This window comes from Populus euphratica, unplaced genomic scaffold, assembly GCF_000495115.2.
Source record: "Populus euphratica unplaced genomic scaffold, PopEup_1.0 scaffold2635.1, whole genome shotgun sequence".
NCBI lineage: Eukaryota > Viridiplantae > Streptophyta > Magnoliopsida > Malpighiales > Salicaceae > Populus > Populus euphratica.
The window spans coordinates 8,686-19,039 of record NW_011502475.1 but is presented as its reverse complement, the minus strand read 5'-3'; the positions used below and the strand labels follow the sequence as shown (position 1 = coordinate 19,039).

General features: G+C 30.6%; 1 protein-coding gene across 1 annotated transcript; it reads right to left on the bottom strand.

Moving 5' to 3' along the window:
- Window positions 1–7,318: 7,318 nt before the first annotated feature.
- Window positions 7,319–9,628, bottom strand: LOC105119214 (serine hydroxymethyltransferase 4-like). The gene is made up of 4 exons (XM_011017341.1): window positions 9,322–9,628; window positions 8,158–8,548; window positions 7,969–8,070; window positions 7,319–7,852 (listed from the first exon to the last, which is right to left on the bottom strand). The coding sequence occupies exons 1-4, from the start codon at window positions 9,550–9,552 to the stop codon at window positions 7,608–7,610; spliced, it is 969 nt and encodes a 322-aa protein (XP_011015643.1). The 5' UTR covers window positions 9,553–9,628; the 3' UTR covers window positions 7,319–7,607.
- Window positions 9,629–10,354: the final 726 nt, after the last annotated feature.

The window sequence follows — 10,354 nt, the reverse complement described above, 5'->3', positions numbered from 1 at the left end:
ATTAAGGTTTTGATAAAAGAGTAAAATGGATTGAATGTGATGGATTTGTATGATTTGAATGAGGAATTATGTTAGGGAGTTTAGGAGGGAAATTTTAAGAACCTTGATATTTGTTTTATCTATTTTGTTGATGTTAGATTTGAGTTTGAAAGATTGCAGAATCATTGTGCAATTTGTTATTTGAGAATCTAAAATTCCTAAACAACCGGTCTATCGGTTGTCCCTTTTAGGTGCGGTCTCCTATTTCCTCCATTAGGTATTGATCGGCTTGTTTTTGTCAATTAATTGGCTCATACCAGTGGTAAGAATTCTTTTTAAAACCCCTTAAATGATCAATTATGATGAATATAAACATGATTAAGGTTTTGAAAAAAGAGTAGAATGGATTGAATGTGATGGATTTGTATGAATTGAAGGAGGGAAATTTTAAGAACCTTGATATTTGTTTTATCTATTTTGTTGATGTTAGGTTTGAGTTTGAAAGATTGCAGAATCGTTATTCAATCTGTTATTTGAGAATCTAAAATTCCTAAACAACCGGTCTATCTGTTGTCCCTTTTAGGTGTGGTCTCCTATTTCCTTTATTAGGTATTGATTGGCTTGTTTTCGTCAATTAATTAGTTCACACTAGTCAACCATTTAAAGAGTAGTAGGGTGTTTTTTGGTCTTGTTCAATTTGTTTTGTATACAGGACTCAGTTTCAAGTAATTTTTAGTGTATATTTTAATTCTTCATTTAGGTTCAACTAATATAACTCCAGTTGATCCTTAATGAGTTGATTTACTTCAATTTCATTTGATTTCTTTTGTTTCTGTCTTTCCAGGTGAACGGGATAATTTCTATTATGCATTATATATAAATATATAATCTATTTTTAAAGAATTCAACAATTAGAGATCGCTAGAAAAACAAGGCTTTAGTTTTTTGGCTTAAAAACCAATTTTTCAACTCATTTTTTACTCAAAATACTTCACTCAAAACATATTGACAAACATATCTATGGTCCTAGAAAAATCAAAAAAAATAGTTCAAGAAATTGAAATCAACCTAAACCCAAAAATATTTGTGTGGTCAAATATATCTCCTCAAGCAAGGAGAAGAAAAATAAACACTTAGGTAAAACTACTCTTATGAAATGGAACTTGTTCACATCGATTTTAGACTGTTTGGTGGTTGGAAACATCGTTAATCATCACTTTATCTCTCTAAACTAAAATTTAGCATCCTTTGTCTCTCTCATCAGACAAAAAAAAATTGGAAAATAAAAGAAATGAATTTGTGTAACAAAATTGAATTTTGAACAGCTAAAGAGACTAATCACATATAAATCTAAAAAGATGAGGGGTGAAAATATTTTTTTTATATGAAATTCATAGTCACCATCTATTCTACTTGTCATTTTTATTTTGGTCATATGACTTTCAACCCAAACCTTCCTTCCAAAAAAAAAAAGTAATTAGGTGTTAATTCAGGCTTAAAAGAGCTGGCCCAAAAAAATTTATAGATCAAATTAAAAATTTTAACTAATATTATTCATAGTAATTTGTGAAATAGTGAACAATGTTGACAATTATCGCATTTTCTCCACATGAATTAGTTTTTGTTAATTTATACTATGATATGGTTATATTTACAATAACTTTGTTAGTAACTATACTTGAGTGTAATATGCAACAAATTGTAAGAAAGAATTGCACATCATTATTCAATGGGAATAAAATATTGTTTTTGTGAAGTAATTTTATTTTATTTTTTCATACAGCCACATAAAAAAGTTATAAAAACATGATTTAAAATATAATAAGTCTTTATTTAAAACTTTTAAAAAAAAAAGTTGCTTTTTAGAATATGATAAGTCTTTATTTAAAAAACATGCTACAAAAAATAGGTATTTTCACATAAAAATGGAAGTTTTGTCTCAAGAAATATTTTTTTTCCCTTCTTAATTTAAATTATTAAGATTCTTGCAAATACTTGTTTTAATTATCTTGGATTTAAAAAAAATATATTTTATTTCCATAAAAAAATGTATAAATAAGGAATGAGTATTCGACTTAAGAAATTTTTTTTCCATAATTTAAAATTTTAAAACTCTTGTATTGTTTTAATTGTTGCAAAATTAAAGAAAAAATAGCTTTTAAATTTTCCCAACAACAATTGGCTTTTGTGTTTCTATATAGCTTTTGTGTTTCTATATAGACAAACATTTTCATAGTATATCAAGTCAATTATATAATCTAAAGTTCATCAAGTAGAATTAGATTAGAGACTTAATTAAATCATATCATGTAAATCATGTTCAGATTACATGAAAATGATAGAAAGAGGAAGGTTTGTTCTTATTGCTAGCTTGGAATTCCAAAATAGCCCAAATTGCATAGTAACTTAAAATTCTAAAATCATAAACTTGGTAAAATCCGACAACTATTTTTAATAAGCATGATTATGATTATGATGAAAGAACAATATGGAGTTATTGGGAAGAGGCAAGAATGAATCATCCACAGGACCATCCTACTTTGAATGAGTTTTTTAAGAAATAATGTATAGAAAATAAAATATTAAAGAAATAACATAGTTTGTAAAGTCACACATGAAATATGTGGTTAGCGAGTCACATGTGAGACACGAAAGTCACAGATGTTATAAGGGAATTGATTCAAAAATAATTATAGACACAATTTCTTTATTCTTTTCAACTTTTTATTACAAAAAAAAACATTCAACTTAACAATTCACAATTTAACACAATAATAATTCACATGACATTTAATTTAATTTCAACTAAACTCATAATTAAACAAAATCAATTTTTGCAATATTCAAGTATATCATTTAACTATATCTAAAAATTATCTTAGCTTGTGAACAAGCCAACACCACTCATTCATGAAAAACACTCTCGTTCTCTGCTAATTTCATTTTGATATCTCTACTCTCCTCAACTTTCTAAAGTCCACCACATCACAAAATGAGTGTAGTGACAACCACGACACATCTAATCTCATTGACTTCTTTGTTGCACATGTGCAATGTAACAGCAATTGTCCTCCTAAAGCTAGATCTCTGTGGTGATGGGGAAAGAATAAAAAGTTCTTGATTATTATTAGTTAAAAAAAAATAGAGTCATCATCTAGTATTTTGATCACTAAAAACCCTAATTGGTCTTAAAGTCTACATAAGAAACTAATCATGTATAAGTAGGGTTTATCACCTCTAGTACACCTTACCTAAGATAAGTTATATTGTTTATTTGTTTGATATAATCTAAAGTATTGTAATGTCTTCTAATTGTTGGTCTGTTTAAGATTTAAGAAAAGTTTTTTTTGATAAAGAGGTCATTATCTTATCAAATTAAAACTTAACCATTATAATATCAAAATATTTTTTTTAGTTTTTGTATTTTTCTTTTAATGTCAGAAACTCGTCTTATGTATAAGTTTGTAATCCTTGATATAAGAACAAATAAAATAATTTTTTTATTTTTAAAATGTAAACCAAGTTCTCATGGATTTTATAAATTAGTTATTAAATCCAGAAATACATGCAAATATATTAACAACACTATTTTCTTGACTTTTTATTTAAAGATGCTAAATCATGTCATCTATTTTTATTTTATGAAATATGATTTTTTTGTTCCCATTGATTTCATAAATTAGTTATTAAATCCAAAAATACATGCAAATATATTAACAAAACTATTTTCTTGATTTTTTTTATTTAAAGATGCTAAATCATGTCATCTATTTTAATTTTATGAAATATGATTTTTTTTTATTTTGAAAAACTTAGTCATATGCAAATTAAAATAAAAATTGTATTTTTGAAATAAAGATTTTTTGTTATTGTTTTTGTGGAAGGAAACCGATTCGTTTAATACCAAAACAATATCTTGCATAGAGGTCACAAATCCAAATATTAATGTGTGAGGGTAGAAAAAAGTGGAGAATTCAAAATTAATTACAAAAAGATCTTTCAAAAATTAAAAATTTATAAAAAAGAACTAGACAAATACTGTGTTTGGCAATATGCAAATAAAATATTTTTATCAATGCTATTTTAACCATGATATCAATTCAAGGTAAATTATCATTCATCAACTCAAAACCAAACAACAAAAAACATTCACACAAATCTTATTAATTTCACAATGTTTATTCAATTTTCATGTTAATTCAAATAAATCAACACACACCCAAACATAAATCATGAACCAACATTTAGCGTCCAAAAAGCAATTATAACCTAAGAAATAAACTTGCAATTTAACACAAATTATCAAACCTAAAATGCACATGAATTTAAATCAAATAATGTCCAAACAGTCCAAAAATATACACAACAATAAAAATTTGTCCCAAATTTCTCAATGTTATAGCAATTTATCCAAAAATGATTTAAGTTTATATATTGACCTTTCTAAGCGTTTGAAATGTCCAAGATATACTAAAATAGACACTAGAAGACCATTGGAACAGTGACAACGTGTGTACCATGTGCCGCCACTACTGCTAACATATGGATTCACGTGTTGTTATTGTTGAAGGAGCATAAATTATTGTATCTAAAAATCATCTGCTCCCTTTTCACTTCCTAGCTAGTAGAGTCATACAATGTCAATCCTAGAGAGAGATCTAGTGACTTGAAGGTTAGATCATTTTCTTCTTTTTATTTTTTAAATCTGCTTATCTCTCTTTTCTTTCTTTTAGTTTCCTCTTTCTTTTCTTTTTTGTTTCAGGCAAACGAAGGGTTTGTTGTAGGCAAGTGACAGATCTATGGTAAAGTGTGTGGTCGTGGTTTATGTACTAAGAGAAAGGTTGTTGGTCATCATAGGAGAGTTGGTTTTTTTAGATCTGTGGGTGAAACGCCTGTTGGGGAAAGCTAGGTTAATAGAACTTTCCTAATGGTGGAAGACGTTACCGTTTGAGAAGATGGGGGATTCGACCACAACTAGACCTTGAGAAGATTCTAGACCTTGAGAAGATTGTTAACAACACTACTGTGTTGGATGGCTAGACTCAAAGAAAATTATTGACAACATTGTTGTGGTAGACGGCTAGAAGGTGCATAGTTATTATTGGCTGCTTCTAGCTAGTTCTAGTTGGTAGTTACTATAGCATAAGGGTTGTTAGTTATAAAGATGATCACGACTGTGATAGGTTGGACAATGGTTGCTGATGGGAGAGATATCGTTATTGGTGTGGTGTTGGTTGGTTGACAATGGAGGAGTCGACAAAACGAGTATGGATGGTCAGTTGTGGAGGAAAGAGGAGGATGGTTGTCAATAATAAGAAAAGAAGATGACTTTTTATCTTTGTTTTTTATTTTCTCTTTCTTGAAATGTCATTGTGGAGAGAGGATCAAGATGGGTTGTCAAGATTGGATGGTAGTTGGATCAATGGTGGTTGTTAGTGGCGAGACTAGTGATTGTTTTGGTACGGGTTAAATGGAGGATATTGATGGGTGGAGACTAAATATTGAGGAGAGAAGATGTTATGTTTATGGTTATTGAGGAATCAAAAGATAAGGTTGGGTTTGCTTTAGACTAGGCTGATCGAGAGCTCACTTTCTTATTAATAAATATAGAGTTCTGGACCTCCAAAACAAATGAGATGTAATCCTTATGGTAAATATACAATCTCTTTAAAAGAATCAATTATGTTTATCCTATATTTACATCCAGTTTGTTAAATGATCTCTCTAAAATACCTTATTCGATCAACCTTGATTGAAGAAAAAAAAACCATCATTATTGTTTAAAATTTGTGGCTACCTTCTCTTGACAGGTTTGAGCTTATAAAAAGACAAAAGAAATCAGAATGCACCTTTCTAGGAAGGTTGAAGGAGAGAATGAACAACATTGTTCTTTAACAAAATTTCGTTAAAACCACCATGATTTTTCCATTTCAGGTTTTGTTCAACTTATAAAAAATTGTTCTTGAGCACACCAAAAGATCGTGGGAAAGATTATTGATAAAATTACAGGGGGAAAAAAAGAAAATACATAAAATCAATAAAATACTTAGAATAGAATAGAAAGGAAATAAAGGTAACAAATATTGTGTTTTAAAAAGAAATAAGGAGAATCTAAATCAATCTAAGATTGAAAAGAAGCTAAAAATCAAGAGAAGATAAGCAAAGAATTTAGAAAAAGAATCAATTGTTTTATTGTTAGGTAAACCTTCAAACTTTGATAGGGAGTAGAGCTCAATAAGCATATCCCCTCCCTCTTTATTTTTTTTTTCTTTTAAATTATCATTTATGATGTTTGTTATTCAACCTTTGAAGTCATTTATTATTTTAAAGGCCATGATTATTGTTTTGAAATGTTTAAACATGCTTTGATTATAGCTTATACATGCTCAAGTTTTGTTTATTACCTTGTTTTAATGTGTTGGAATATAATTATGGAATGACAAATGTTAGTACAGAATGTTGTTTTTGCATGATTTATTGTTAAGTTAATCTTATTTGAAGATATGACAATATATTTTAGGTTTTGATATTGTTGTGGTTTAAATTGTTTTAGGTTAGTCTGTTATGTTTGATGAAGTTATAGATATGTTGTTTAAGCTTAAAGTCAGTATTTATAACTAATAGAATAATGTTTATGCATAGAGAGGTTTTTTTTGTATAATATCATTACGGTATTTACTTATAGTTTTTGTCTTTAATCTTGTTATTTATTGTTTTGATGATTCCAATAATTCGTGGTAAGCCTCCTTAAATTTAGATTGCTAGGTTTTAATTATTTTTATGAGTTTTATTGTATTTTTTTAGGTTTAGATTTTTTTTAGGATTTTAGGATTTGTTGATTTTTCTGAGTTGACATTCATTTATTGAACTTTGTCTTCGCTTTTTGTTTTTTAAATCATTTATGTTAATTGATGGTTTTTATGTAATCATGCATGTTTTTTATTTTTAATTTAAGTTTTTTATGGTTTAAAAACACATATTTAAGGGTTTTTTTAATATTCATTTATTATGCTTTATTTTTTTTGCATAAAATCAAATAATCATGATATTATTTACCTAGATTATTATGATGATTCAACCTCATATTTTTGTTTGAATAGTGTGTTTATATGTCTGTGCTTTTATCATTTCATTTTAATTTAATCTAGTCTATTTTTTTAATCTTTATTTCTAGATTTGTTCAGAAGTTCTTGGTGTTCTTGAGCTAATTCAAATATTCTTCCCTCTTTGATCTTCAACTGAAGTTGCACGACACAGCAGTAGCATGAGAGGATATACAACTCCCAAATGCTGCGAGATATAATTGACAGTGGGCATAGATAATTCAAAGGCACAGAACCGTTCTCAATCATCACTTGCACGAAAGCTTATCATTGATTTATTGAATCAGATACATCATAATAGATCACCGAGTCATTGAGATAGTGAAACATTTTCTTAGCTCGAATGACACGAGGACCATTCATCCCAAGAAGGTAAATAATAAAGAGAAAAGCAACAAATTAAAATCAAATGAAAAATTGACAGCTGACTACAAGAACAGACAGATGGAAGCTCTTTCTTTTCAGGGGAGAATGGTATTTGCGAAGACCAGAACGGAAAAGCTAATGATAATTGAATTGTTGGACCTAATCCTTATACTTCATCTCAGACATCAGAAAGCCAGGCATCTCAAAGGAGCCTGAGAACTGCTCAACATCAGCCTTGAGGGCCTCGATTTCCTTGTTGTTCACCAGACCCTTGTTGAAGTCCTTCAAGAGCTTTCCATGTTCCTTTTGGATGCTCAGTGTGATGGTCACAGCACGGTGGAGGAATTTTCCAATCTGCTCGAAATCCTTCTCAACCAAACCTCTAGAAGTCATGGCGGGGGCACCTGCCAACAAAAAGCTCCAATTAATAGCTCCAAACTAATAGAGGCAGAGGGTTCTCATTTCAAATTGTCCAATATCATCATTATCTAGATAATGCATCCGTGGGGTAAGTTCTTACCGATTCTCACTCCACCAGGTGCCAAAGCACTGCTGTCACCAAACACGGCATTCTTGTTCACAGTGATGTTTGCAAGGTCGCATAGTTTTTCTACCTTGTTGCCTGGAAGAACATTATTTGAAGGATCAAATTTCACATCAGATTAAACCAACATGCATGACGCAGAAACTCTACAATTCAATTCTTTACCTGTCAACCCAAGGGGCCTAAGATCCCACAGAACAAGGTGGTTCTCGGTGCCTTCAGTAACAAGCTTGTATCCCTTGCTCATCAAGTAGTTTCCAAGGGCAACGGCATTTGCCTTGACTTGTTTGGCATAGGCCTTGAACCCAGGGGTTTGGACCTGTTTCAGGGCAACAGCCAGAGCACCAATCTGGTGATTGTGGGGACCACCCTGAAGAGATGGGAAAACAGCAAAGTTGATCTTGTCTTCGAAGTCATATACCGCATTCTCTGGCTGACCCTTCTTTGGTGGTTTGGGGCCCTTGCGATAGAAGATCATACCAGCCCTAGGACCCCTCAAACTTTGGTGGGTAGTGGTGGTGACTATGTCACAGTACTCAAACGGGTTGGCAGCTTCCTACAACCAAAAAAGAACAGTAAAGATTTAGACCGGATCTAGACATTTTACACTGAATATTTTATAAGAAAAAAAAAAGTCACAGCGCCAGTCTTTCAACTGCAACAGAATGCTTGCATATAAATAATGCAAACTTATTTCTTGGATGGATAAACATTGCATACCATTAGCTTTCACATTTCATGTTAAGCTTCGAGCATTTATACATGCACACACATCTCCATATCCAAGAATTCCACTAGTTCAAAATAGCTCTCGTCACCTAAATAAACAACAGGCTCGAGTCTAATTCCTTTAATCAAATTAGATGATTAAGCCGATAGGAATTAACTCCATGATCATTAAGAACATATTTCCTTTAACATCTTCTGCATGCAGATGCAAATCAATTAGATTTTAAACTCTGATCTTTTAAAAGCTTTCAGCTTTGCATGCATTTAACAAACTGCAAAGAACTGACGGACAAGTAAAAAATCTACAAAATCAATCCCATAAACCAACCAATCTAGTAAATTCATTAAACACATGTGGCACCACATCATGCCAAAGCCAGATCTAAAGCTGAATTTACATTAAATCATGCTGAATCACCACAAAAGAACCCGGATCAGAATTTTAAAATGCAGCTCAAGAAACACCAAACTCAGAACAGATCTTTCAGAATTTAAGCTTCTCCAAATAACCAGGAACAAAACACGATCAAATCTAGCACGACAGATTAGTCACATGAAAATACAGATCCAACAGCCAAATATCGAAAAAACAATACATACCTGAGCAGCAACAAGGCCACTGATGTGAGCCATGTCACAAAGCAAAAGAGCACCACACTTATCAGCAACAGATCTAAACTTCTTATAATCCCAGTCTCTAGGAGTGAAGTTTTCTGATGCGATCAGTTCGATTCCTCTGCATTGGCGGCGTTTTTCCTTCTCGATTAAGTCGTGGATTTCTGGGTCAACTGTTTGGAGGGACGAGTTTCCCCACACAGGTACTGGATCCATGTTCGAGGGAGGGGGGGAGGAATGGGTTTGCACTTCGCAGAGGGTGGTGGCTTCGTGGCTGGCTAAGAGAGAGGATGGTCTTGTGAGGGCTTATAAAGGGAGGAGGAGAAGTGGGAAATTACTGTTTTGGGGTTTTTACTTCATTTAGTTTAGGTGGTATGAGGTGGCAAGAGCCTCAGAGGACCAAAGCCGGTATGGTTATTTTTACGTATGGCTTAGTTGTAATTTATGTCATTTTGGAGGTTTGACTCAAATGGTTTTTTTTTTATAAGAAGCCGTTACCTTAAAAACAATTACTGGCTAAGACCTGTTTAAAAAAAAAAAATTATTAATATGAATATTTAAACTAGTTTGTATGTTTCTTAATTAATTTTATGGGTATTAAAATTAATAATAATATAAATTTTTAATGATTCTAAAATTTATAAAACTTAATTTTTCAAAAACAAATTTAGTATTTAATCAATTAAATTACATCCTTTAAAATTAAATATATTTAAAACTAGGAATTGTTAAAAAAAAACAACTAGAGAGAATCATATTTTATCCACAATAATTGAAAGGCTTAGTTTCACAAATATATTAGTTTAAATTTGTAAAAATTTAAACTTCATATATAAAATATAAAAATTTAGACTTGTTATAAATATGGATGTAAAATATAAAAAGTTAGGTACCTCACCTAAATAAATTTATGAACACTTCTAATTGAGGTCAGCCTCTAAATCCCCTTCTTTTTTTTGCTTTTTCATCGTGTTTCAAGATTCAAAAGTTATTTTTTTCTTTTTTAAAAATAAAATTA